At 46.8% G+C, this 27,559-nt stretch overlaps 11 protein-coding genes across 11 annotated transcripts; 6 read left to right on the top strand and 5 right to left on the bottom strand.

Annotated features, from left to right (window-relative positions):
* Nucleotides 1-531: 531 nt before the first annotated feature.
* GLAREA_09674 (Zn2/Cys6 DNA-binding protein) lies at nucleotides 532-2,348 on the top strand (the record flags this gene model as incomplete). The annotated part of the gene is made up of 3 exons (XM_008086270.1): nucleotides 532-630; nucleotides 688-2,240; nucleotides 2,297-2,348. 3 exons carry the CDS (start codon nucleotides 532-534, stop codon nucleotides 2,346-2,348), a joined length of 1,704 nt encoding a protein of 567 aa, XP_008084461.1.
* Nucleotides 2,349-2,959: 611 nt separating this feature from the next.
* On the bottom strand, nucleotides 2,960-3,723 carry GLAREA_09673 (Acyl-CoA N-acyltransferases (Nat); the record flags this gene model as incomplete). The annotated part of the gene is made up of 2 exons (XM_008086269.1): nucleotides 2,960-3,219; nucleotides 3,282-3,723. The coding sequence occupies 2 exons, from the start codon at nucleotides 3,721-3,723 to the stop codon at nucleotides 2,960-2,962; spliced, it is 702 nt and encodes a 233-aa protein (XP_008084460.1).
* A 604-nt stretch (nucleotides 3,724-4,327) lies between these two features.
* Nucleotides 4,328-5,541, bottom strand: GLAREA_09672 (uncharacterized protein; the record flags this gene model as incomplete). Its single annotated transcript, XM_008086268.1, has 2 exons — nucleotides 4,328-5,467; nucleotides 5,527-5,541. The coding sequence occupies 2 exons, from the start codon at nucleotides 5,539-5,541 to the stop codon at nucleotides 4,328-4,330; spliced, it is 1,155 nt and encodes a 384-aa protein (XP_008084459.1).
* Nucleotides 5,542-6,050: 509 nt separating this feature from the next.
* Nucleotides 6,051-7,734, top strand: GLAREA_09671 (MFS general substrate transporter; the record flags this gene model as incomplete). Its single annotated transcript, XM_008086267.1, has 3 exons — nucleotides 6,051-6,159; nucleotides 6,216-6,995; nucleotides 7,049-7,734. 3 exons carry the CDS (start codon nucleotides 6,051-6,053, stop codon nucleotides 7,732-7,734), a joined length of 1,575 nt encoding a protein of 524 aa, XP_008084458.1.
* A 663-nt stretch (nucleotides 7,735-8,397) lies between these two features.
* Nucleotides 8,398-9,436, top strand: GLAREA_09670 (uncharacterized protein; the record flags this gene model as incomplete). Its single annotated transcript, XM_008086266.1, has 2 exons — nucleotides 8,398-9,103; nucleotides 9,159-9,436. The coding sequence occupies 2 exons, from the start codon at nucleotides 8,398-8,400 to the stop codon at nucleotides 9,434-9,436; spliced, it is 984 nt and encodes a 327-aa protein (XP_008084457.1).
* Nucleotides 9,437-11,074: 1,638 nt separating this feature from the next.
* GLAREA_09669 (uncharacterized protein) lies at nucleotides 11,075-12,413 on the bottom strand (the record flags this gene model as incomplete). The annotated part of the gene is made up of 2 exons (XM_008086265.1): nucleotides 11,075-11,259; nucleotides 11,315-12,413. The coding sequence occupies 2 exons, from the start codon at nucleotides 12,411-12,413 to the stop codon at nucleotides 11,075-11,077; spliced, it is 1,284 nt and encodes a 427-aa protein (XP_008084456.1).
* Nucleotides 12,414-14,803: 2,390 nt separating this feature from the next.
* GLAREA_09668 (uncharacterized protein) lies at nucleotides 14,804-15,733 on the top strand (the record flags this gene model as incomplete). The annotated part of the gene is made up of 1 exon (XM_008086264.1): nucleotides 14,804-15,733. One exon carries the CDS (start codon nucleotides 14,804-14,806, stop codon nucleotides 15,731-15,733), a length of 930 nt encoding a protein of 309 aa, XP_008084455.1.
* An 820-nt stretch (nucleotides 15,734-16,553) lies between these two features.
* On the bottom strand, nucleotides 16,554-17,669 carry GLAREA_09667 (uncharacterized protein; the record flags this gene model as incomplete). Its single annotated transcript, XM_008086263.1, has 1 exon — nucleotides 16,554-17,669. One exon carries the CDS (start codon nucleotides 17,667-17,669, stop codon nucleotides 16,554-16,556), a length of 1,116 nt encoding a protein of 371 aa, XP_008084454.1.
* A 549-nt stretch (nucleotides 17,670-18,218) lies between these two features.
* On the top strand, nucleotides 18,219-19,311 carry GLAREA_09666 (uncharacterized protein; the record flags this gene model as incomplete). Its single annotated transcript, XM_008086262.1, has 3 exons — nucleotides 18,219-18,513; nucleotides 18,562-19,147; nucleotides 19,281-19,311. The coding sequence occupies 3 exons, from the start codon at nucleotides 18,219-18,221 to the stop codon at nucleotides 19,309-19,311; spliced, it is 912 nt and encodes a 303-aa protein (XP_008084453.1).
* Nucleotides 19,312-20,072: 761 nt separating this feature from the next.
* GLAREA_09665 (uncharacterized protein) lies at nucleotides 20,073-21,274 on the top strand (the record flags this gene model as incomplete). Its single annotated transcript, XM_008086261.1, has 2 exons — nucleotides 20,073-21,051; nucleotides 21,102-21,274. 2 exons carry the CDS (start codon nucleotides 20,073-20,075, stop codon nucleotides 21,272-21,274), a joined length of 1,152 nt encoding a protein of 383 aa, XP_008084452.1.
* Nucleotides 21,275-22,619: 1,345 nt separating this feature from the next.
* On the bottom strand, nucleotides 22,620-25,458 carry GLAREA_09664 (Nucleotide-diphospho-sugar transferase; the record flags this gene model as incomplete). The annotated part of the gene is made up of 4 exons (XM_008086260.1): nucleotides 22,620-22,978; nucleotides 23,039-23,682; nucleotides 23,736-25,012; nucleotides 25,066-25,458. The coding sequence occupies 4 exons, from the start codon at nucleotides 25,456-25,458 to the stop codon at nucleotides 22,620-22,622; spliced, it is 2,673 nt and encodes an 890-aa protein (XP_008084451.1).
* Nucleotides 25,459-27,559: the final 2,101 nt, after the last annotated feature.

The raw sequence follows: 27,559 nt of genomic DNA, 5'->3' as shown, positions 1-27,559 counted from the left end.
CCGACTCTTCCTCACCCGGCGAGCATTAGCTTGCGCGTTGTAGAAATATGCACTTTCGGGAGCTTCGTCTTTTGACTCTATCTTTATCTCCCTTCAAACATGGTCGAGTACGGCCACCAACACCCTACGCGGTCATTTGATACCACAACACAATCATTAGAGAGGCCAATCCAGGCCTAGACGTTTGCCTGTAGTCAGCATTTGCACACGCTCCAAGATGCTTGTCTCTCCTGCGACTTCTCGCGACCTCCAGCCCTGCACTCCAAGATCACCAAAATTCGACTTCCAATATCCACCCTGTAAAGCACCGAATCCGGTTGCAGGAGGACGAGGACGAGGCAAATCTGGGGCTGGAGCAATGCCATATCTCCGCTACCTCATTTCCTCACATCACCTCCAAACTCTATCACTTTTCGTCATCCTCTTGGTCTCATGTCCGCCCTCTCCCACAAACCCATTCATTTCTATCATTGATCTTGTTCCAAAAGCTAAGCTTATTTTAATCTTCGTTTTTGACTTCGTTTGGCTGCTATGACATCCTCTTCTCGTTCAACAAGTCGACCGAAGGGTCGCAACCCTCAATCCGCCGTTCGAAGGTCCGGCATAACCCGCGTTCGAACTGGCTGCCAGGTATGTCTTCATCTCTGAGTAAATTACGCTCTCAAGGTACTAATGATGTACTCTTAGACGTGTCGGGGGCGGAAAAAGAAGTGCGATGAGTCTAAACCACATTGCCTGAATTGCACCAAGGCAAATCTCGAATGCTCGGGTCTACCAGAGGTCAGAAGATGGGAGAACACGGCGGCCGGACAGCGAGCTCTGCGTCGAAAAGCTAACACTCAATCGCATCGTACCACTCGTAGATCTGAGACGCTGGTCGAATTCCCAGTAAACCTTCCCTGGAGTAACCAACCTTCGCCACTTATACAACAGCAGCATGATGGCCATATCAATGAGGGCCTCCCGGGGGATCTGACTTTCAACATGTTTCCGACCGTGAATGATTGGGATGTGTGGCAAAACACTGGGCTTCCGAATTATCAGAGCACTACCTTTCGTACAGGCGCTAGCCTGGTGCCATCTCAACCCTTTGAGGCTGATTCATCTACACAATTATTCCTCGCATACGAGCTTCCGAGTCTGATTCCTGGCATAGAAACCGAACTCCACCGGAGGTTGTTCCATCATTTCACCAAGAACATGACACCGGTGCTGACGTCGTCAAGTGAATGGTTGAAAAGTGTTGTTCCCTTGGCCCAGGTGGACCGGACTGTCATGTCCGCACTGCTGAGTCTAGCTGCTTCTCATCTATCTAACTTCTTCCGAACAGAAGATGACAGTCAGATTAAGATCGAGAAGGACGCATTGCATCTAGAGTCCATCCAAATTCAAGAAGATCGTCTCAAAAAATTACGATCAGATGCCCTAGCCCTTACGTCGCCTTTGCCGGTACAAATCACCGAGATCAACTTTCTCACGTGTCTGTTACTCGTTTTGTACGAGTTATGCGAAGGCAGTAACTCATCCTTGATACCGCTGGCTAGAGCTCGAGAGGTCCTTTTACTGTCTGGTACTCCAACGATTCCCAGTGATCTGGGTTCTCGTCAAGATGTTATCGTGGCTGTGAATCCTTTCCTTCTTGAATTTTTCGATTACCACGAGTCGCTTGCAACTGTCACGTTGCCTTATTCTCATATTTCGAAATTTCGATTTCAAAACACATTCTATGATTCTGAACAGACTCCTTTTATGATGGATTTTAGTGACGGTTTTAACGATTTTGCATGTCGAATTTCCTCATTACGCGAGCAAGTGATTTTAGACACTCCAGTGCCTCATGTCATCTGCGCGGTGGAACTTGCTGCAGACATTCGTAAATGGATGCCCAAAAGAGCTACCTCGAGAGAGGCTGAAGTGCTCGATATGTACAAGAGAGCTTTATTCATTTGGCTTTTTTCAATCATATACACCTCACCGTCAAACGACATCGAGATTCAAAAACTTGTTGCAACAACGGTCGCTGACATGGCAAAGATCGAGGAGAATGACCCGGCATTAAATTGCATTTTATTTCCCCTATTCATCATAGGGGGTGCGGCAACGACACCGAACGATAGGGCATCAATCTTGCGCGAGTTTCAAAGATTGAAAGATTGGAGCCGATTTGGCAATATTGACCAAAGCCTCCAAGTGGTACAAAAGATCTGGTCAGATCGCGATCTTGGCCTCCCAGATGCTTGGTAAGTGTGCCTCTAGGATTGTCGTCCTTAGTGCGACCTACTAACACTTACATCAGGGATTGGGTCAGGCAGCTCGAGGCTCATAACAAGAGCCTCCTCGTCACGTAGCACATTCGTTACACCGACGCCCTGCTTAGCTATGCGGCGATAAAAGTTGAATATCTTATCCAATTTGTACACAATACAGAGCCTGGCACGATCTTGTAGGCTGAAGAGACGCGACCCTTCTGACTGCACTATAGCTGACCCTAAAAAGATATATACGATGGAGATTGTGCCGTTAGGCATCGAACTCATTTTTCTTGTGTCATGGAGTTTTCTGTTGACGACTCTTGTTTGAGAGTTCGTATGGTTGGGGGAGGATTTTTCGTTTAAATACACAACACACTCGTTTACAATCTAGAAGGGTACCTTCAGAGGTTACTGGCGGTTAATGTCTCTTCGTTTGATCCTTGGGGTGTATTTTGGGTTCAAACTTTTGACATTTATCTTTCTTGGGAGTTTGCGCAAAAGATTGGCAGATGAAAAGCGTTTAAATTCGAGCGATACAGGATCCACTCGTTTATCCTATTTACATACAACAAATAAAAGTTTTATACACAGCACGCACAACGCATAAAACTATTAATACTGTCCTAGCCACGATGTACCGATATAAATATAACATACAACGCGCAGATTTCAACCACCCTATGAGTTATTTTTCTAACCATAGTTCTTCACACCCCTTGCGGAGCCCTCCTCATAACACCATGCCTCGTCTCCCCCAACCCCTCCCCCCCTTCATACTCCCACAACTTCAACTCCATCATCCCCACCTCCTTAAACCCATACCGCTCATACAATCCATACCCTTCGGGGCTAGCACCGAGCACACATTGCAATCCGAGCGCATCTACCTCTTTGAGTCCTTCCGAAAGCAAGAGAGTGCCGATCCCGCGACGTTGGTAAGGGGGGAGGATTACAAGGGCGTTGAGTTCTGGGGGGTGTAAGTCAGGTGAGGGAGGAGGGAAAGAGGGAGGAAGGGAAGGGAGGACGTACTAGCGTAGGGTTTGGAGTCAGTGGATTTCATCATCATTTCATCGCCTTTTATAAAGACATCTTGGAGGAATTCAATGTTGGCTGAGATGCCCCAACCTACATCTTCTTCTTTCTCTTCCCCTTTTCCTTCTCCCTCCCCATCCCCCTCCCCTTCCGCACCCCCCTTGACCACCCCCTCCCCCACATCAACAAAACTCCAACTACTCCACCCCACAACCACGCCCCCCAGTACCGCTTTTACATATTTGGTCCTTTTACCCTGCTGTGGTTTCAACGTTTTCAACAGTCCCTTAGTCCTCAACGCCAAGTTCTCCGCCGTGTCTTTTTTCGGGCCGAAGGCTACGATGGCGAAGGGGTCGTGGAGGAAGACTGTGGATTCGATTTTTGCGAGGAGGGGGAGGTCGTGGGGGGTGCATGGGATGAGTGTTGCGGGAGGTGACATTTTGTGTTGGGTTGAGGGAAGTGGGTAGATGAGTTGTGGATGTATTTGATATCTTTATTTTACCTCGCTCGACGAGTTATATATATATATTTGTACAGCTCAGTTATGAATTTATTATTAAGTTCACTTGTTTACATACCTAGATAGTTGAGTGAGTATGTTGGTAAGGTATTACCTGAAAGTCTTGGCGTGCTTCCGTTGTGAGTCACGACCGAACGACATAGCCTAATGAGGAAGTTATGTAGCCATTCGCACTTTTCGGGTCCGGCGAGAAAGGAAAATATGAGAGGTGGTAAGAGAATGGCTTGCATGATGTTTGTATTGCTTATTGACGTGTCGCATATTGAAGTAGATTTTTGGTGGTGGGGTAGGAAGCGGTCAACTTTTGGGAACGAGACAGCTTACTTGGTGTAAAGCTGGTATAAATAGACATGTATCTCAAGCAGCGCACACCTTAGCTCGAAGCAATTTTGGTGTGATGAGCTGTTCGTGCCTAATGTTTGACGACGTAAAAGCTTTATAGCTGTTTCCATCCAGCTCCAAAAGCCAGAAAATTAATTTGCTTCGATCGTTTATATGAGCAGTTCTGAGTTCGTGAATGATCTCAGCCATACTCTTTATCATCCAAGACTTTCCAATCACATCCTACACTCCATTTACCATCCTCTAGAACGACTTCCCACACAGGTCCTTTAATCCCAATAACTCTTCCTTTTTCCACTTTACTGCCTCTCTGCAAACCGCTAAGCTGGCCCTCTCCAGCCAGTATCACTCGAACTTCACCTAGCGTATCAATTATGCCGGACGGGCCATCATCATTACTCTCCATATCATGTATCCGACGTCCGCTTATCATGGTCATGCCACTTCTGGGATGACCACTAATTTCATCAACGATAATCCGAATAGGCCATTCTTCATTCTTAGAACGAGACACCGTATGCGACGTGCTCTCGATATTGAACAACCAACTCTGAAGTTCCGCTGCTAACCCGCCTGGTATGTATTTCCTTCCTTTTCCGTGTGGGGAAAATTGCTCTGGTAGAGGATCGAGTTGATTTTGTGGAGCCGAAGGAGAGGGAGGACGGAAGGTAGGTGGTTTTCTGAATGCTTGTTGGCCTTGCGTAAGATATGTACTCTGCTGGGAAGCACCAAGAACGGTTGTCATAAATCTCGAGGCCGCTACTGGTAATGCTCGTTTTATCGGTGCTTGTGGGGGTGAAGATAGTATAGGAAGTGAAGCGGACGAGCTCGGTTCGAACAACGGTTCAAAGGGACTTGGGGTAGGTGACGGGGACACCCGCTGTCGTTTCGGAGATCGGGGGTCAATGTTGTAGTCATCTTCTGGATTCTCATCTACCCAGTTCTCCTGGCCCTCCTCCTCTGATTCAATCGAGTTTTGGATGTCCTCATCGAAGCTTGAATTTATTGCATCTTCTGCTTTCACTTCCTTCCTCGCCGATGTACGATAACGGGATGCAGATGGCGTTGGTCCTCCATAGCTTCCTTGCGGGTTGGGTGTGCTCACACGAGGCCCTGGTGTTGCCGATGGTCGAGGCGTGGATGGTAGATGGAATCTTGGAGTTGAGTTAAATTGAGGTGTGCTTGATGGAGGGGCATGTCGTGGGGTACTGCTTGGAGGTGGCGGAGGAGGAGGTCTAGGCCTGTATTCCTGGTTCAAAGTGGTTTTCTTGTGAGACAGAGGTTGCTGCTTCTTGACGACGAACCGATGAGGAGATGGAGTCTGGATTATCAATTGTCAATATAACAAAATATTCGAACGAGATGACGTGTTATTCTTACAACTGGAGGTGGCATTGTGAAGCTTTCGTCTCGTACGCTTGGGTGTGGAATATGACCAGGATGGTGGCGATCGTCACGGGGAAACGCGACGGTGACACGAAACCATTTTTCCAGATCTCGGACCCTGCATCTCACCGTCCCCAGATCCAAATCACGATCGCATCGGCAAGCATGCGAATGGAAGCATCGCCAGCATGAAATGTTTCTGCATCGCGGTCCCGCTAGCGAACCTTTGTTTGGTGGTCAAGTGTCCGCTCCCGTTCCTCAGCAGGGACACACGGTGCAAATGACGTCTGCTGCAGCTAAGAAAAGACCCTCAACAAGGCTTGAACTTTTCATGACGATCGCTCGAGACTCAAAGAGACCCTTGTGGGGTAGAATCGTTAGATTTACGTTAGTGGGGGGATGGAGTGTAGGACAATATCTCTTTATTTTTTTCTCTTCCTCTTTCTCTTCTCTACCTTCTCGTTTTGAAAACAGAAGAGGTTGAAGTCTCGTCGTCTGTTGAGATATACAGAAGCAAGATGTCTAACCCTTCATCTACCCTCAGTGGTATATCATCCATCATGTCGAAAAAGAACGAAATTGTTCTATTTTCGTCTACGGCTATTGCCCTCTATGGCTACGATCAGGGTATGAAGTCTGCAATCATAAGCAACTGAAATCTGAATGGCCTAACGTTTTCCTAGGAATGATGTCCCTGGTCAATACCAACAAATCATACCTGCACACCATGGGGATATCAGAAGAATCGCCTATTGTGGGAATAATTGTGTCGATATACTACCTCGGCTGCGCTGTAGGAGCGGTAATAGCTTCTCGACTCGCGGACAAGAATGGCCGGAAGCCATCTATATTCATTTGCCTGGCGACAACCGCCCTCGGAAACATCTTGATGTTCATCTCGGGCTTGTCGTCAATCCACCCACTCGAATCTTCCAACTGGAATGGGCATGCCATCATATGTATGTGCTTTGGGCGTGTGATAATGGGCTTGGGAGTAGGCGGCATCGATGCAGTGATACCTGTCTATTCCAGCGAGTTGTCCTCCGATGGCGGCAGAGGGAAAGCTCTGGCACAGGAGTTTCAAATGAATATCTTCGGGCTTCTTATGGCTTATTCGATCAACCTCGGTATCACAGCTGCTCTCGGGAAGGAAAACCAATGGGCGTGGCGGGTTCCAATCATCGCTATGCAGATATTCCCTGTGCTTCTTATTGCAGTCATAAGTAGACTTCCCGAAACACCAAGATGGTTCATGAGCATGGAAAGAGAGAAAGATGCAAAATCAGCTCTCAAAGACATTCACGGCGATGAGGATGGCAAGAGTAAGTTTGACGAACTACAAAAGGCGCAAGAAGAGGAGAGTGATGCGAAAGTGGAGTACAAGGACATGCTTCTTCCAGGCGGATCACAATTTCACCCTTCGATGGTGACTGTAATGGGTCAAGTTAATCAAGCACTTACTGGTATTATCCCCGTTCCATAACACTCAAAGTGCGGTTCTAATATGCAAGCCTAGGTTATGGCGCTGTATCGGTTTACGGGCCTCAGATCTTCGAGCTTCTAAGCTTCGAGACCCGAAAGGCAGAGTACCTGACTCTGGGAAACTACATTTCGTACTTTTGCTTCATGACCTTTGCTTGGCTCCTCATCGACGTTGTTGGTCGTCGAAAGTTGATGGTCTGGGGCTCTATTGGTCTATCCGTCTCTTTTCTGCTTCTCACGCTTTTCGGTGGACTTAACGAAGTCTCAGGCGTACCAGATCTTGCGATAGAAATCCCTGGAAGTATTATACTCTTCGCTGCGACGGCAATATTTGGAATCGGATGGTTAGCTACCGTTTGGCTCATTCCTACCGAAATATATCCATCTGCAGCGAGAGCACAAGGGTCTGCTATCTCTGTGATAGTTTGGGGGTTGGCTAATTTCGCCGTTACCCTTTTGACCCCAATCGGATTCAACAACTTGAAGTATTGGCTATTCCTCGTTTTCGCTGCGACAAACACTTTCGCTGGCTGGTGGACATGGAAATATTGTCCTGAGAGTGGCGGAAGGAGTTTTGAGGAGAACCAGGAATTTTTTGAGAGTGCGGCAAAGGAAGGAAGCTGGGCTGTTCAAAAGGTTGATGATGGAAAGTTCAAATCCATGCCGAAAGGCGATGATGAAGAGGGCAATGGCGAGAGAGCGCCTTTGTTGGGAAGGTGATGATGGGAATGATGAAGGATGTTTGAATTGGCATATATTCTGGGTTATGAGATCCAGATCCGTAATCGTCAGGTTCAAGTCGTCCTTCCTCGTTGCGGGAAATAATTTGTTTTTCACAAAGCTTAGTTGTGGCTTTAGAAGGTGGAGGGCGAGCTTGCGAATTGTTACGCCGATGCACCATAAGCTGGCGTAGATTGGGCTGTCGCTTGCATTTGCCATGTCGAATCACAACTGCAGAATTGACCATCCATCTCAAGTCCAAGGGAGCAAAGGGACTTCTTTCGAGGAGGCGGCCAATGACAATATAAACCTACTTCCACTGCCTTCTGCTGCACATGAAGAAATGCGCATCCAACCGTGAATCAGCCAGCGATAAAGCCTTGCCAATGAAAGATCATCATGAGAAAGGGTTGCCGTTAAGCAAGGTTTTACCAGCCCTGCCACGTCTGAATCCTTAGCTGAGCAAACTCCCATTGAAATTGGTACCCCGCTCACATGGCTGCATAGGAGGGATTTCATGTTCGGAATGTTGTTGTTGTGCTGGACGCACAAATCGAACATACTCAACCACGAAGGCCGGAATCTAACGGTCGAGTGTAGCACAACGATGAATGCTATCGTTTCAAATGATCAATAAGCAGGCGATGTTCTCCTCTACCAAATATGGAGGCTATCAGACGACTCTTGCACCGTTCTGAATCGAAAAGAACCAATGTCAAGAGCGCCAGAGCCAACAACACTCTCAGCCTCCCACACAATTTTATCGCAGTTCCTCGACAGAAGTTGGAAACAAATCCAACATCAGGGATCTTCGAACTCCCAGGCGATTTCGGCGTCCTCGAACAAGATTCCAAGAATGTACACGAGGTCGCTGGATCTCCGACGGACAACCACACGTACTACATCCCTCCGACAATCGAAACCATCGCACCAGCACCAACAGATATCGTAATCGCGAACGCAAAAGCGACCGTAACATTACCTCGCGGAAGGTTTAAAAACGTCACGCTCTCGTACGATAGCACATACACCGAAAACTGCGTCTCCGAGAACTTCGTCATTGAGAATGAGTTTCCGCTACACCATGTGCTCCCATACCAGTCTAGGAGCGGTGCGGAATACGTGCCCGCAGACTCGTATGTTGAGCTGGTGTTGTCGCTTCATCCCTATAATGTGAAGACGAGCAAAGTTGGGTTTCGTGTTGTTCCTGGGGTCGAAAATGCGGTGTTATTGGTTACAGAACAGGTTTTTGGGAATCAGAGGTTGGGTTTGCAGTGGAAGTATGAGAGTGAGGCGATGTCGAGTAATGATCGTATGAGAGCTCAGGTGTATACTGCGGGTCGTATGGGGAGTGTTCGTGTTCCTGATGGTAAATGATTCGTACTCTTCCATCCCAGGTCATTGTAGCTGATTGTATACTCAAGATGATAAGATGCCTTCGAGAAACCAAACCGTACGCAGCGAGAGTAGTAATGGAAGTTCTTCCACCGCACCTGAAGAATCGTTCTGTGGAACTTCGGAGTATGTGAGGAGACGACGACGGCTCAATTATGGTATTAGTTATGACGGGAATTATGATCACAACGACGACTCGAAGAGTGCGGCAAATAGAGCAAAGCCGGACGTGATTCATGGAGTTTATGATATCCAGTCTAGATCGGGCCAGTACTTTGTTGCTCCACGGAACAGAGCAATAGGTTGAGCGCCGTATTTCCTCTTAGTTGATATGCAATTTTACCAATCGGGACGTTGACGCGGGTAGCTACTGAAGCGAAGACATATTCGTTTGAACGGCGTTGGATCGGGTCTTGATACCGACAGATTCTGGCGGTTATACCAGCAATCAAAGACCGGGTACAGCGCACCGGGGTCAACTTGTACATAGTCCGAAGTCTAAGGATCTTCTTTTCTGCATGCAGCGGTGGTGCATTAATGTTAAAATGTGTATATGCTGACTCATTATTTTCATCCCTCTGTTGAAGCTATGGGTTGGATTGCTCAGATGACGGAGACTTGCAGGGGCTCAATAGAGTTACTTTACAGGCCGAACTCCCAGATTCTACGACCTGGGCCTCATAATACTTATCTTAAGAATGGTTCGCGCCAGTTTAAGCCCTGGAACCCTACAAAATCATGTTGTGCTATTCGCCAGACTTGGCTGGAGCGAACAGAGGCAGCTAGAAATTGAGTACATCTAGTTGATCTCTGGAGGATGTGGTTGAGATGTGTCCATCATCTTTCCTTTCCACCGAGGTGTGTTGCAAAACTAGGGACGTGGTGGTTGTTCATTTGCTAGAATGCTTTTCTAGCTTTAAACTCGAAGAGTTGATTTGTTTGCTGCAAGAACCAGGGAGTCTCAATTAGCAACAACCTGCGAGGGACGAGTCATGTTGTGACACCAACTAAGATCTGTACTTGTGTATTTGCTTCGACGTGGAGATTTCTGATATGATGATAGAGACGAGCAGTCAAAAACACTGGAAGTGAACCTCTCTTCAAAGCTTTTTTCTTGTATTTCCTTCTCCTAATCTTATTTTGGTATCTATTATGTTAAAAAATTATCGAAGAAATCTCTCGTAACCCATCAATCATAAGTCATATACATGCTTGCCCGAACCAACGTTGCCCTTCATACATCTTGGGAATCTGCAGTTATTCCTGCAATTATCCTCTAACATGGAGCAAACTCCAATGAACAAGCCGCTATATCGGGCTCCTGTATGTATTCCTGCGATTAACCTTCGCATATGGTGGACTCCCATACTCCAGCCGTATTTTGTCCTACCGCATAATTTCCCTTCTAATGATCGGTAAAGTGTGTCGAAATTTGGTAATGAAAAGGGTATCGTCAAAGTTTTTAAGCCAAAGGAAATAATGCACATTTCGTCATCGCCATTCTAGAGTCGTCCAGTCAAATTCTGCTTCAGATCATTCGATCGTCCTTTCCGAGAGAGGACAACCAAAGCAGAAGATATGTACGTCGCAGGCTGATTTCTGCAAAAGTTTCGTCTATCCATATGTTCCGTTGGCTGCTGAAAGAAAACGAAGGAAAGGAAAGTCGATGCGTTTTGATGTGGTTAAGGTAAATCGTCAAAATGCCGCCCAATATCAACAAACAAAAAGATCTGCTCAACGAAGTGGGTAGAGGCACTAGCAAGCACCTGCTGGAGTGATATTTACAGATGTGAGGTCTGGAAAAAGGAGATGATCGAGTACGGATATCCATTAGCGTTTCGGGGTGGAGTCTCCCAAATTAAGGTTGCGGGGCCGTCCCTTGCACTTGGTAGCGAGGCCGAAGTCAACGACATTTGACTCTTTACGTCAAGTAGTGTGGGAAGGTTCACTTGCTTTTTGAAGTGCTTGTGGTACCACTTGATGGTACAGTGGTACAAGATGAAGCGATGGTGTGGTGTCCGCGAGATGTACTTGATCCAGCCGTCGTCGAACCATTGTTCTGGGAGTCCTGACGTATTTTCGCCTTCTTCTTGGTTTCTTCGATCCACTGTTGTTGCTTTCGCTTTTCCTCTGATAATTTTCATTAGCTGACTGTCTACATAGTAATTATCGAGCAGGTACAAACCTTTGCTAGCTGCTCTTGCTGTCAATACCAGCGATTGGGGATCGCTGACACGAGCAAGACCAAGATTGTGTTCACTCATGAATGTCCGGCCAACCAGCAAAGACCAACCACCCAACGTGTCGGCAACATTGAAAGAAACTTTGGTGTACTCTTTTATTCCATGTCCATCGTCCTTCAATTCTAATTGGACATAGTATTTGGGAATGAAGCTATGGTTGGCACCTCCATAGACCTTAAGATCCTTGGGTAGAATCGGACGATATTCCAGGCCGATTGAACTGGCCAGGGCTGTGGTAATCATGTTGTCAGTTGATCCACTATCGTAAAAGATGTGTCGTGCTTGAGGTTCGCCTTTTGGTGCTTTTACCATCGCAGCACCCATCCACGATGCTTGACTTGGGTCCCGAAGTGGTGACGGAACAAAGCTTTTTGACGAGCCTGGTGCCGACGGGGCAGTCGACGTAGACGCTGAGTTCGTTTGAGCGGCATTCTGAGTGGGCAGTCTCGATGCTATCAAAATTGTGCCTTGCTCTAAAGCTCCCCTGAGGTCTACTCTGTTATTGCGGGAATTGCCAATCACCTCGGGATCTGCAAGTAGAGTAGCGGACTCATTTGATTCCGTTGTCAAGTCTTTGGTCAAAGAGCGTGGAGCCAGCTCCTGAGAGTGGCGGACCATCTGCGATGAGGAGATCGGAACAAGACTTGTTTCCACTGTGACACTTCGAAGGGACTTTTGTGATCCCATTGCATTATCGTCGTGTTTCTGCGGTGCAAGGCTGGATCTCAACTCTTCGGATGACTTGTTCCCTTCACCATGCTCTCTTTTTGTGGTTCTGGTTCTGAAAATTGGCGGTAGTTTGTTCCGCCGTTCGCGCATATACCTCGATAAGCTTTGGATACTATACGAAGGCGCCTCTCTAGGCGACCCAAGCAACATGCTAGCCGGCACTTCAACGATAGTGTTCTCTGGGCCCTGTACTCCGTGAAGTATATGCGCCCGAACGTGCGGCTCGGCTTGCTCTGAATTTCTAGCTCTAGTCGTATTGTGCGTTCGATTCATCACCTTCCCGCGACCGCACAGGAGTCCTGATATCGTCATGGGTGTTCTTTGTCTGTGTACCTTTCTTGTTCGGCACGGGCTTGTTTTTCGTCACTGCGAAGCAGTCGTGCTTGTTGTCGCTCTCGTTGTATCGAGTGGTGGGCGCGAGGGCAATGAGTGTAATTGCAACTTTTTTCTCGGCGAGAAATCTTCCAGAATGGGTATACTCGTCTCTTGAATCCGGTTTGCGTAAGAATTCCGCGACGGGTGTGTTGTAGAACCTTTAATTAGCGGCTTGAGAGATCCGTTGACGCTGAAGAGATTTTTGTGAAAGCCGGGTCGCCTTGATCGAGGTTTTGTCGTAGATAGAAAACCTCACTCAAGGATCAGCGCTGGCTTGGAGCTCCGAGGCTATCTAATGTCCTGAAAGGGATCACAACCTTGTGTCGATACGATAATTACCCCAGTTCTCAGTCTAAGTTCACTTGTCGCTAACGGCTGACTGGCGCCGAAAACCTCCCGTCGTTGCAGTTGCTGTTGATTAAATATACATTCGCCTGGAGCTGCTACGTCTTGATCCGATATGTGGGGAGACGAGAGTATCTGGAGAATGTACGTTCAGAACCAGTTCGCTGTTTTGAAGGAGGTGGTGGTGGAAGCGGCCGCTTGATGTCAGTCGCTAGCGTTGCTAGTTCAAATGTGCCTACAGGGCCCCTGAGTCTGCACACTTCGTGTTAGGCGTTTACGGTAGGCGGTCTCCGTTTTTAGGATCTTTCGTCTATCTGTGGAGATGCGAAGCTCCATTGGACAGAACCCTTGTGCTGCAGAGTTCTCACGAATCATGTTATTCAGTCTAAGCCTTAAGTTGACGCCCAGGCAAAAATTACTCAGTATATATGCTCCAAATGTAGTATAATCTGGAATCTGGAGTTTCACAGGTTATTTTCGCTTCCGTACTTTGGAAACCAGTGAGTCCTTATTCCTGCTGTGTATCCACAGGCCTGAATTAAGCTGGTAATTTGTCTAAGGGCTTGTCTATAAGTCGTGCATCTCTATTCGGTCCACGCTTGAAAAGGGGCCTGAACAGGAGTTTGTGGCATGTTCAGGAATCGAAGAAATCTTCATTGTTTGTTTTCTCGCGTGTGTAGATCGAACGACAGTACAGTTCTTTTTATGCAATAGTAAGCACTCACCGCACATAATTGCTTTTCAATTCAGATCCAGACAAATATTTCGTAAACGGCGCATAAATAGGCTGAACGGAGGTAGCGGCTTGCGTTGTGCAACTTCTTATTTCGATGGCAGTTTATGTGCTATTTATGGGTACTGCAGACTGTCACCAAATATCGGCATTGGTGGTTTGCAGACCATATGTTGTTAAACGATCTACGCACCCCTTTCTAGAACATGTTTGAAGCTTCCTTGCATATCACAACGAAATCAATGATACTATCCTTCCTAGAAAGCTACGTCTGCCAAAGAATGTCTACGCTAATACCAATTCTTGAATAACTTCTCACTGTCATGACCTAGCCTTAATATTATCACGTTTCGATTCCTTCATTTCCTCTTTTTTCGGCATCGACTTATAGTCTTGCTAGCAAGTATATTGACGAGTGAATTTGGCTGAAAGCTCTTACACTTTCAAGGGGGATCTGATTCATAATTTTTTCACAGCATCTTCTCCTCTTTCTCTTCTAGTTCTCAACCAGAGAAGCAACTGGATGTATATTGATTGGCCCAAGCCCAGCAGAAATCTACGATATATCTGGGCATATCATGGCTTATGGTTACTCGCCTATTTTCTCGCCCCAAATGGACGCCCGAGAACCAATATCATGCATGTGTTGTCAGAAAGGGAAACCGATACAAATCCTCCTAGCGAGCCAATCTACATTCGTCCAACACCCCCAATACTGTCACAGGCTATTTTAAGCGAGGAATGGGTGACAACAGAACTCCGAGAATACGGAAACCGCCGTTCACCGCCTTCACAGTAGATACAAGTAGCGCTTGAGGCTCTTGCTCGCCGATCTTGTTTGCCAGACCTAACGACCAAATTCCGCCCAGTCGTGATATACTTGAGGCTCAACGGTCCCCCGCATATATCCACCCCTGTCTTCGTGCGGCTCTTTAGGACATTAGAGGGCCTAATTCCATGAATGGGTTATCACAATGCGCCCTCCGTTCATCACGAGGCGCAACTGCCTCCAAGCTCGGCTCTCGGGCGCAGGAAGAAGAAGTGAGCATGGCTTTCGACAACTCTCCTATAGTACATCAGAAAATAACTATAACTATAGAAACTGTACGCTGTAATTATCGAGATCGAACGAGCGTCTGAATTCACGTTAAAGCGATCCGTTCCAATTATTGCTTTATGTGACAACCGAAGCAAAGACAATTGGGTATCAAAAGGCTTTGTAGACCTTCTATTTAGGCGTTGGGCAGGCATGAGATCTAGGATACGTCTGAAACGTCATAGACCGGAAGACGAATCGTTCATCACAATACGTTGGAGTTGTGAGAAATTGGGACAACAATCCGAAGAAGGCATATTTTTCATCGAACCCAAGGCACATTTCAAAATACTCTTTGGCTGTGCGTCAACCGCACCAACAGAGGCTATAGCTTCCAGAAGCACACGTTCGGTTCGCTCTAATAAAGAGCCTCAAATTTCTTCTTGGGCAGCTAGTTCTTTTGGTTCAGGAATAAGAGACCGAGTTCTTCTTCCTGTTAAAAGGATGCCAGACTCCTCCACCGTGGACGATGTATTGTTTCCCTCGTTTGCGGAGCTGGAAGACGAACTACATCACTTCCATAGTGTTGAAGCTACGATCGACGACGACTTGTTATCGTCCAACAATAATGCTTTATCGACCAATTATTCATCTGTCACAATATCAAGCCAGACAACCATGGATATCACGCATCTCACCTCGAACTCGCTTGCAACTCTCAGCAACGATTCCCGGGGTATTCCTTCCACTAGGACGACCCTTTCTGACGAATTTTACAATAGCGGCTTTACCCACTCTCGCCCGGAAGTATCGAGAGGAGAAATATCTCATTCAACTTCAATTGATAGATATTACAGCCAGACTCGGTGGCTTGAGCAACCTCCACATGAAGATCCCCAATCATGGGTGCGTCCTCAAATTACGACGCCTCATGCTTCAGCGGATCAATCTACACCACGGACTGCTTTTCATGTTACTTGCTATGAAAACTTAACACCCATGGATCAGGCTATGCTAGATGATGCGCGCAGAGCCGCCGAAGAGGAGACAAGGGAATATTGGATATGGGATGAAACGTATGAGAGGTTTAAACATTACGACCCAGGTTGTGCAGAGCCTGTGTGGTACAATCCACCAACTTGAGGTCGACTTTGAACAACAAAACGAATTGTATTCCGTTCACCAATTGAATGTTTCATATTTGAGTGGCGGAGGAGTTGAAACGTCCAGGCGTAGGAGCCGTGCCCTGTCTATATTCCTTACAATATTGCTTTGTAACATGTTGTACTATTTCCTATATTGAGAAGTTTAACGAAGTTAGCTATAGAATTTTAAATCATCACATTCTTCAGTATCTACTATGACTAACGTTCAGCTAGCACTACGGGAGACTATCGCAACTTACACAATAACAGTTTGAGCTCTAAGCGAGGCTCTCTTAAAAGAGTGAGACCTGCCCTGTGGAGCATGTGGCTGAAACAATTTATGAATTACAAGACTGCAGTTGACACAAGTTTAATTTCGTTGGTCCCAAAATTGAACTGACTAGTTGGTCAGATATAGGCAACTGTACTGCTGTTTTGATTTGTCTTTAAAGCACCCATGTGGGCATGATAGTGAAGTTATTTCAAACAGAGTTAGTTATCCGGAATTTAGATTTGGTTCTTTATAACATCTCATATAAAATCTGTAAACATATTTCCCATAGCTGCGCTTGTAGATAATTGTAAAATGATCAAGGAAATTTTGGTTCTCTTCCTCCTCGAACATGTACGGAAACGAATGTTACATCTCCTTCAACGACAATGTATGTCTAACAAGCTTCCTCGCCAACAAAGATTTTATCCCCAGTGGATTTTAAAAAGAACACAAATAAACCCAAACCCACGAAATCCAGGAACAACTAGTCCAAATAAAAATAACAGCCAAATCACTTGTGGCATGAACGTATCTCCCCACTTCATCAAGTTACGGGAGGGCAGTACCAAACTGGTTCCTCACACCCCTCATCAAAGTGCTTGTACCTATGAGCGTCTTTGTCCCAAGTCCAATATAAAGACGTCTCATGATCAGCTACAATTCCTGCCTCCTCGAGAACCAACTGTGCCGTCTCATCCAGAGTAGCTGTCCGTGGCGTAGCCGATCCTTTGGCAGAAGAAGCAGATCTAGAACTGTTTTCGTATTTACTCTCAGGGATCTGAGAGCAAAACCATCGAGCTGGATCATCAAATGTTGACTGATTTTGCCAATCATAAAGTGGGTCACCTTGGGCTTCAGGCCCGCTCAGAGATACATCTGGGTGGCGACCAAGGAGACTTAGACGAGGTATTTGTTTGATTTGTGGGCTGCCTGTCGAGAGAGAAGTATTCGTTGAGAGTAGCGTATATTCAGACAGCTCTGTTGTGTCAGAATCACCTGACGAGTGAGCCACTACCGGTGGAAATGTTGGAATCAGGTTTGTTAACTCTGCCATGTGTTCATCTAGAGTCTGGCCGTCTGATATTGTTAAAGCCTGCTCGACAAGATTGTTCGACGTGCTGACAAATTCCAGCGACTTCTCCAGTTCCTCGACAGAATCACATAAGGTTTGATTCAAAATAACAGATGGAACTTGTTTCAGGCGAAGCAACGTTCCACTCTTCACACCTTCATGGAATGCTCTTGTCACTTCATTCGAAAGAAAAGGATCTGTCTTCGATCGCCGAGATTGGAAAAGCCTTGTCGAGTTGGAGGAAGGGAAACTTCGAGATGTAGATATAATATGACCGCCACGTTTCATGTGCCCACAACCGAAGACTATCTTGAACTTGGCTTTAGCTTCCACAAGAAATGACCCCTCTTGATCGTATTGCTTTAGTCTTTCACAGTTCCAGCGTATTTTGACGAGCCCATGGTCAAGTTGCGGGTGATGAGTTGGCGCTCCAGTAATTTTCGAAGAAAGATATTCAACTAAGCCTCGCGACACCCAGTTTTGAGAGTTTTCAAAGTCGCAAAGAGCAATAACCGGGATACCATCTGGCAGCGATAGTCCAGCAGCATGTCTAATTTCGATGACAAGTGCAAATATGTTCTGTGGCATCATTGAACCGTGGAAACGAGTACATGGCTTCGAAATTGAGCGAAAACCTGCCGTGATATTTGCGGCTCTTTAAGCTTTTAGGACTCCAGACTGGATCAAAAATTAGCATCCGTAATTATGCGATCGTATCCATCGACGTGGAGAGGAAGGACAAGACCGAACAAACATGATGGCGCAAGATCATATGTCCATTGAGCCTTGATAAGGCTTTTCTTATGGGCGTATCGTCAGGCTCTGATGCCGAATATCAAGTGAATTATAAAATTCAGGCTGTCGTTATTCTTGTTGCGGTAAAGCCATATGCAAGCCAGTGAAGATCCTCATTGGTAAGTTGTGAAGTTCCCTGTGTTGTGCAGCTGCAGACTTGTTGGTTGCAAACCAACAACAAATCAGAGTGCGACAACATGAAAGTACCTGTTGGTGGATCACTCAGCTAAAAGATACTTAAGCTTGGAGATGATGCACGTCCACGCCGATGTGAAAAGCCAGAATCCTCTCGTTGATCTTTTCGACGATTTGTTATCCATTGAGTTAAATAGTCGACTCCCAATGTCACCTCCTCAAGGCTATTCTAAATTGGCTCATTTGATGGTCGACGAGGACTATCTCATATTCCGGCAGTTCAAGGTTCAATCAAGCCGCGATTTGCTTTTCTTGCAAGCCGAGCTTGTGAAGCTGGAAGAAGAGTACACCGAAATCTGCCAGCGTGATCGTAGGAATTCGGAGAAAGAATCTGAGCTATACGAGTTTGACTGGGAACTGGTCAGTACTTCGAAAACCCGGGGCTGTGGAGGAGAGCAGTGGGATAAGGCTCTAGAAATTCGGGACAAGCTGAAAGAATACTGTTCAATGCCCCTGTCGGTCAATTCTGCCTGCCGCTGACAATGGGCAGATGAGTCTATGTCGCGATTCTCGAAGATATTAGGCCGATCGCCTGCCAGACCACGAGATGTTGAGATGCTCAGGGAATGTATGCTACGCCCGGACCTGATAGGTGGGATTGCGTTTCTCGGAAAGGACTTAGGCCTTCCCGAGATACCAGTTTACGACAAAGAAAGTATGCCAGATCTTATCACGTTGACTGATCGAGCGGGAGAGAACGATCTGTTCACGCGAGTGATGGCGGGGCCAGTCTTTCACGCTGGAGAAAAACTCTTGCGCCAATTCAAAGTAAGAAAAACCGTCAGAGCCTCACACAATGCTCACAACAACCAGAAGCCAATCCCTTCCGATGTAGAGAACCCCAGTCAAGAGGGGAACCTCTTTCGATATTCCGATACCCACATCAAGAAGGCTGTAGACATTTTTGCCACAATGCTTGCTTCCACTTCGCCTCTAATTTCAACGATAGCTCTGTTCTTCGTGCAGGATCTAGGGCGCCGTCTTGCCGTACTTTGTGCTTTTACGATGATGTTCTCTATGAGTCTCGCTATCGTAACCAACGCCAGACGTGTTGAAATATTCGCGTGCACCGCCGCGTAAGTTACTATAGTCCGTTTTACTCGTTAATTCATGACGCTAAAGATTTATTAGCTTTTCGAGCGTTCAAATTGTTTTTGTAGGAGCTGCAAACAGTACTTATTAGTTAGTAATAAAATCTTACATAAGTAGAGAGTGCAAATGGCTAGTTCCAAGTATGTAGCACAGGCAGACTAGGTGCTGTCCCGCCACACTCCACAGACAAATCAATGAGACTTCCCACCACATAAATCAAAGTGTGTATGCTGTAGGTTGAGCCACAGGCTTTGCAATAATTTACCAGGTTGAAGCTAAGCCGCAACTACAAGCTGTAGGCGAGTTTACCCATGCCCGAAAACCACAGTATTCCCAGTTATTCAAGCAGAAAGTCTAGATACACCACTCATTTCCTCCCTAAATCGCGGACACAAATACAAGTTCCTTTCTTAGGCTGTGGTATTAGAGAATCCAGGATTTAGAGCGAAAATGGACGTCGTTCCATTCCCCCTGCGTGAAGTCCTGTGATCCTACTCTTCGTCGATAGTGCTAACACCGAGCACTCACTATCTCATCTCCGGAACGCTTCGATAGACCTTCAGATTCTGCTCAATCATTCTCAAGAATTCTGTGGTACTTTCTTGAATTATCCCACGCCACACTGTGCTTGGATCTGACAAGAGCAAAGACGGGGCAAAACAGCACCTCCGCTATAACTTACGCAAGAGCAATTGCACATCATCGGCTAAAGCTATCCTCACATACAATATCCTCACATACAAGCCTGCGCGTCACCCAATCCTCTCCATAGCAAACGTTTCCCGAAGGAAGATCAACTTGTCGCTGCAGGACTGCTGAAGATTCCACCGCGCCAAGAAGCCTCGGTAGAACAATACAACAAAATCCACGCTCGAAGAGACATAGGCAGAAGTAGCTCCTATTGAAAAGATGCTTAATTGCTTTGGCAGGCGTAGGGTGAGCCTTAAAGACAACATCCTTACGACAGGGGCTGTTGGCCCTTCAGATTTCTTCGTTGAGAGCGGCGAGGGGGCTACAGGGGCTCAACCAAATGGCAGGCCACTGTCTACACTTGGAAATTTGATACGATTTAGATCAGAACAATGGAAAAAACTGCGTCCGTTCAGGCAGAGCACATGTCCAGCAGCGGACCCTACAGAGGAAGATGTACTACCTTCGCAGTTGAAGGGAGCAGATACCATTATACTCGCTGGGGTCGGTGGGCAGTCAATTGGGTTGCCTGCTGGATTGGTAAACCCGAATCAAAGGTCTTTTGGGGGCGAAGGGATGGAAGTAACATCTCAAGCTTCGACAAATCCTAACGACGATAGCATTTTGTCCCGAAATCCCAGTACGATTTTGGACGAGTCGACAATGGCACCGTCCACAAAGGGGGTTGCAGCTAACAACTTCCCTGACGAGTATAACTCTGATCAAATTAGCCTTAGCGTAGGCTCGTCCAGAGACGGAGAGATTTACACGCCGGCGACGTCAGATCCCGCCAGCCCCGAGTTTTGCACATCGGCTATCAGTATCAAGGACCACTTGGGCAGATTTCGAGCAGAAAAAGTGCTTTACGACACTGGCTCACCGGACAACATCGTCACGAAGGACTTCCTTCGACGATATGCCTTCCCCGAACGCCCCATATTCAAGCAACATCTGACGGTGTATGTTACGCCAGGTAGTGGCCCATATGCCCCGACGCATTACGTAGAGATAGAGGTCAAGGACGACCGGAATGGAATGGCACAATTTGAGACCGTTCGATTTTGCGTAGCGGAGTCGATGGGAGAGTGGGAGCTCCTTCTAGGGCGACCGTTCATGAATGCTCATGGCTTCACGATGACTGGCTCTAATAGCCCCCATAATGCTGTGCTCGTCTTGGTCAAGAAGAAGCCTAGTGATAGTATGTTAGCCTATGTCTGAGGAGTAACTCCACTAATGAACATTCGATAGAAAACGAAGAAGAAAGGGATCGATTCTTGCAAACCGTCGAGAAAAGCAAGAAGAGATCAGAAACCATCAAAGCATCCAGCTCAACAACTGGGACTGGAGGCTCGTCTTCGCAGCAGAAAGCTTCGAGCTCGTCGCGGAGTAGCGCACCATCAAGGTTATCGAAGAAGAACTAAGTCGAGGCCGAGAATCGAATATCTAATCATCGCGATGCCTTTTCCTCGAAGATGATGTTGTAGACTGTTGAGCATTTCAGCTCCATTGAATTTCATAAAGCTCGGTCGCCATGCGAAAGCAATTTCGCTTAGCATACGACTCCAGTCCCTTTGCGGTTACCCTCGTCCTACTATGTTAGGACACATGTGTAGTCGAGCACTCAATTCGAGTATCCTAAGGATATTAGTTTTGATGTTCGATGAATTTTCATATCTCTGTTGCCTGCTCGCAGGTTGAGGTTTCGCAGAAACGTCTCATACGTGTTTTCAATAAACGAATTTCTTTGCCGCTGTGTGGGAAACATGTGTCTAATTTTCTTCTGGCGATTGCGGATGCGTTCTTTCCTTTCATGTGCTAGGCATCGCGGGATTTCTTAGGGTTTCTGAAGGATAAATTTTCGTTTCGCAAGGGGTTTCGTTTAGGCGCTCGGCTTTTGGTGCGTAATGAGGAAGAATGTCTCTCAAGGAAGCAGATCTGGCACACAAGTAACTTTTCAGCAGGCTTGATGTAATATATGTCGATTGCTTTCCAGCCAGCCGCTCTGCATATGCGGCCCAATGTGATTAGACCCAGCCGCATACTAGAGCCTCTCGACGCAAAAGCGCCTGGGGCAAATTCCATTGCGTACCCAAAATAGCTCGGAATGATGAGGCCGCCTCATTAAGGCGGTCCTCGCCTTTAGCTGCTCTTCCCCTCATAATTGATAACTTTCCCTGCCACTTCGTAGCAGCACACTGCCGGCAAGGCTCATCAAATATGTAGGAAATAAGAAATGCCCCAAGCTATCACTGATAAACTAACCTTAAGACACTCCAGAACTATCTGGGGTCTAAAAGATCTACTACATACCAGCCATGCTTTTAGTTCGTTAGGATCAAGTAACCTTTCTATCACACTCAGTCACAATGCGTATTGTTTTAGAGAATTAAAATATCAACATTAATCATCTCCCACGTCGTTGAAGATTCGATATGTATATATAAACCAGTGTACGTATATAAGAAAACGAACGTCTCAGCCAAAGTGACCGGCAATTCTCAAATCCCAAGCGCCAACATCCCCATTCTATAAGTTCCTGCCCATCCCATATATGTTGTCCATCAACAAAGATAATTACCAAAATAAATTATGTTCCCTGTCCTATTTCCCAGTGTATATGTGCCTAAAGTGTAATGATCGTGGTTCGGGGGTATCAGTGTTCGTCCCATTAAATTTTTCATGAAATGATGCCCCCAAAAATGAAATCTAAAAGAGTGTCTAGAATAAAAGAAAAGCGTAGTAATATCGACAGGTAGTTTTGGTCCACTACCAGGTGAACATCATCAACGCTGGGTTGAGCGCGACGGGGAGGAAGAAATGGCTAACGACGATGGTGCAGAGAGGATAGATGGCGACGAAATCCTTGATTTGCCATTCCCATGGAACGGCGATGGCGCAGACGATCATCATGGCGGTCATGCTGAAGCAGAAGACAAAGGTGAACTTGAAGCGCTTGAGGAGTCGTGGAACTTCTTCGAAGAAAGAAATGTTCTCAACTTCCTTGGCGGTGGCGCCCCATGTCATGTTGATTTCGAAGAAATGGCACAGAAGCGACTGGGAGACGTGGAGAGAGATTCCACCCAGGAAGACGGTGAGAAGGAGAAGCCACTTGAAGTTCTCGATGACTGTGAGGTTGGTGTTAGCACGCTGAAAATATATTTAGAGGATGAGATGGTAGGACTTACGAGCACCGAAGAGCGAACGCTCGGACAGACGATACCGGAGAACGGCGAGAGCAATGTTTCCGAGGGCACTGAAGACAATAATCAAGGAGAAATAAACCTTGAACGAGTCGAGGTAGTATTTGTCAAGGTATCCGGCAAACCAACCCATGAGGAAGTAATTTGCAACAGTCAAAATCCAAGCAGCTCCGATAGCGTAGTAGGTACCGATATAAGCCATTATCGTGATTTTGGACGTGAAGCGAATGTTGGAAGACAAGAATCTGCGACACAGTGGAGTAACTGGACCACGAGTGACCCAGAGACGGAAAGGATGGAACAGTAGCTCGTTGCAACCGTAGGCATATTTCTCCCATCTGTTCAACTCGTCGTAAACAGTCAAGGAGACACCTTCTTTGAATCCATCGCCGGTGTAAGAACCAAGTCTAATAGTGTAGCCGGAAACCTGGAGGCGAAGGGACATATCGAAATCCTCTGAGACGTGAGACTCGGACCAGAACTTTTCGTATCCATCCTCGTCTTCGAACGATACGGACTGGAGAGCGGACCATCGGAGAATAGCATTATGACCAACAAAAGGAGATACGTCTCCGTTTGCGACTGTGTAACGAATAGCTGTATAGATCAAGTTGGTGAAGAATGTTACACTGATCGCCTATTAGTAAAAGTATGCCAAGTAAAATTTGCAAGCGAGACTTACCCATTTTCGAAGAAGCTGTCGGTAACCTGCATGACACCAGAAGAATACTGCAAGATACCCACTTCGGGTGACTGCTCCATCTCATTAGCCGCGTCAAGCAAACAGTCAACTGGAACACGGGTATCGGAATCGATTAGTAAGATATAGTCTCCCACACGGATATTGCCCTCAGCCCAAGCACGGCCCTCCTCTTCGGTCAAGACTTCGGCAAGGCATTGATCGTAGGCACTGTACTCGTCCTCTTGAGTCCAGTTGGCAGAGCGTTGGATCATCGTGAGTTTGTCCTCTACTTTGTTGCTAACCATCAAGGCGTAGTTCATGTTGGACGCTTTCTTGAACTTTCCACGTCGCAGGAAGGCCTTTTCGTCACCTTCGGGTTTCGGGTTGTGTCCAGGACGTGCGACCCAACCGATGTTGTGCTCCTCGTAAAAGTCGCGGCGGCCTTGTGCTTCTTCTTCGGGAATGAGTTGCATACCATCGTCATTGATGAAGATATTGGCAGAGCCGCCCTGCATTTCATAAGTGGAGATGGCAGCTTTGAGTGAGATGACTGTTGGCTGAATGACACCTTGGAGACCTTCTTTGTAGACGGGCATTTGGATGGTAACGTGCGGAAGAGGACCAATGCTGCGGTACCGAGGAGGTGCGATTCCCGAATAGAATTTTGAATTCGTGTTCAGCTGACTGATTGGACCGATGATTTGCGCAATATTGACAATGACGATCTGCATGAAGAACAACGAGACGAAGATCTGGCAGGGTGTTACAACGATCAGTGCTAACCGAGTGTATGATCCGTCAATAGCGACTTCTTGAGCTAATGCTCTCCATCCCATCCCTAACGCAGCAATAAGCAACGTTAGGGTTAGGCCAACTAGAATTGGATTGAGAAGATTCGTAGGTCGGTTCTCTGGAATGAGAGCCTCCTCCAAATCGCCTGGTGGCATGCCGTCTTCTCCTAGATCGACGGTTGATACGTTGACGCTTGCTTTGGCTTTCTCGTCTAACATCTCATCTTCTCCTCCACCCCAGATCATCTTCATAAGAGATGCCTCAATACCCGAGGCTCGGTTGAGTAGGTTTTTTGGTTCATCATCCCAGACGACCATTATCTGCTGGTCTGCGATGAAAGCTGCGAAGTGATGTTTCTGGCATCGTGGGAGGTGGTCCATTGAAGGTAAGACCTGTAGGCGCAAACCGTTGGATAGCGGTACGTAGTCGGCTGTGTGATGGGAGAGGAAGATCTTGATAATTCGGGTTGTGACGGTCATAGCAGCCTACAAATGGGTTAGCAAAAGAAAATGAAAGTCATGGTAGGATTTGTACATACTCGAACGTTCAAAGCCTCTACCATGTCAACGAAATTTGACTGCATTTTCAAGGTATTGGGAGCAAATGTAAAATCGCTGCGCGCTTTCTTCAACACAACACCTTCACCAGGCATTCCTCTCGACCACATCTTCTCCATCTGCTGTTGTTGAAGCCAGTTGACCATGACATCGCTCTTAATATCCAAGATACTATTGGCTGGGGCGTTTCGAAAATCACCATGGGGAAATATCGATGCTGCTGGAGAGCCCAAGTTGCTCGGTAAGGGCGTAGAATTGGATGTCATTGGAGGCGTGGTATCTAGCTCCATAGGAGCGGCGTTGGACTTCTTTCCATTTTTATCTGATTTTGAAGCCTTCTTCGCGGGTTTGATGAACCCCTTGAGGGCGTTCATTTTGTAGATAATCGAGCTGGACTACTCGAATGACTTGCAAGTAGTGAGTGTAGTATGTATAAGATCAACAATGAGAGATTGTAAACTGAAGTGTAAAAACGAAGGAAGGTTTGAGTGAGAGAAGTGAGGCACAGCCAAAAAGAGGGATTTAGAAGACGAGGCCTGACAAGAAAACACAGGGAGGCTTCTCTTTTGATATTAAAGAGAGGCTTTGGGGATCCCGCGCCTTAGTCCACCAAGCAAGAGATGCCAACAATAGTATGCTCATGCATCCACATCGGGAGCCACTACATGCGGTAGCTGCAGTGATTCTAGACTATTCATCGGGTGAGTAAGATACCTTACCAGGTAGTAGGGTGCCACCCAGGAACTTGGAGGCCACTACTGATTGAAGGTGCAGAAGCCAGGCACGGCGTAGGCTAGCACAGTAAGAACCACCTGAAGCCGTGCCAGAAAAAAACTTGTACTTTGAAGTAGTCTGAAACTAATGGGGCCAAAGCAAGCTCGAGAGTGAGCGAACTATGTCGGAGATCCACCTAGGTGGTCGAGCACAGCGCTTGCTACAAGCTATGAGGTATTTGCAAAGATTATCAAAAATTCGATAAAACTAGCAGAAAACAATACCACTGTAGCAATGCTTTTGGATGTGGATGTAGAGCCGGTAACAGCTCGAATGACATTCAGCCGGATAACGACTCTGCAATGTAGATGGGAGTGGGGCTCTTCGAAAATATGGGATACATGGTCAACTACAGTCATAGCAACGTGGTGCAGATGAATCTTGCATCTGGCGTAGAGCACAGACGTTTGCGTCAATTGTGGTCGCGTACGGCCATCCTCGAAAAACAGGAGCAGAGAAAACTGTACTGCGTACCGGTAAATAGTAGTGTGAACGATGAAAATAAAAAGGACGTCTCGTTGTTGTCTCGGGGAAATCAGTGCGGTCCGCAGCGGAGCAAACTAGTGCGAGGCATACTTTAGGCCAGTCGAGCACTGTCTGGCAGTCTTGTCTGACATCATTCTCAGACACTAGGAGCTTTTGAGTCTTGTTCTTATGGAGCTAACTAAATGGAGCACGATCTCTCGTCGCGGGAGATATAAAATTTGGGCGTCCACAGTAGTTCCGATTTACCAAGAGTGCTAGCGCGCTAACTCAATCTTGGTCAACAAAATTCACCGCAAGTGCTATTTCTGACTACAGTAGTCACCTAAAAAAGCCCGCAATCTGAGCTAATTGGTGGCTTTTCCACGGAACGAGTATAGCTTGCGACGGGAGGAGCGTGAATGCACGCTGCTACTAGCTCCCGAAGCAAGAAAGTCGGTAGCTACCCTACTTGCGCTCAAGCGCGAAGTAGTGGGGAGATGACGACTGAGAATCTGAGAGAGTTCGCACTTGAAGAGGCGGCTTGCCTCTTCGGAATATTAAACAAGAATGATGTTACGGTACCCATCACCTGAAAACCTCCGACCGGCGGATTGTTTAGACAGCCAAGACGGCAACCGCCAGTTGACATACTTGGAAATAATTTGACAGCGCATGGTTTTTATGGTTGAGATAGTAAACGGAGATCAAAAGAGCGATTTCGACGACGATCAGCATGTCCCAAGTCCCCAAAGGAGACCCTCGATCTGATTATCCGGTGTTGCATTGCAGATGCAAGCCATTATTGCCCTTCGACAGCTGCAGGACGCAACATCGATATCGCGAATCCGCTTTCAGTGACCCATACACCAACATGGCAAACTGTAAAGAGGATATATTAAGGCAGTGATAATTGGAACAACAATAGCGGTTAAATGCTATCCAGAGGGTGCTCCTGCAAATGGGATCAACAAATCCGATCTACAGAGCCATAAATGCAGACTGACTGCACCAAACTAATATATCAATAATCAGTTGGGTAGTGCGGTGATGCAACGCAGCAGAGCCGTCGAGGACGATAGCGTCTACGACTCCAGGTACTCCTCTAGGGAGGACGGCCCCCCAAAGCGCTGCGGAATATCCTTGTAGGGCCGTAGTATCCTAGAGATGTTGTGAATATGGAGACAGCACCCTCTGTACAGCAGTCATGAACCGGCTGCGCACTTGTTTGGTTCAGAC

The sequence above is a fragment of the Glarea lozoyensis genome, assembly GCF_000409485.1.
Source record: "Glarea lozoyensis ATCC 20868 chromosome Unknown GLAREA4, whole genome shotgun sequence".
Classification (NCBI taxonomy): domain Eukaryota; kingdom Fungi; phylum Ascomycota; class Leotiomycetes; order Helotiales; family Helotiaceae; genus Glarea; species Glarea lozoyensis.
This window is presented reverse-complemented; position numbering and strand designations above follow the sequence as displayed.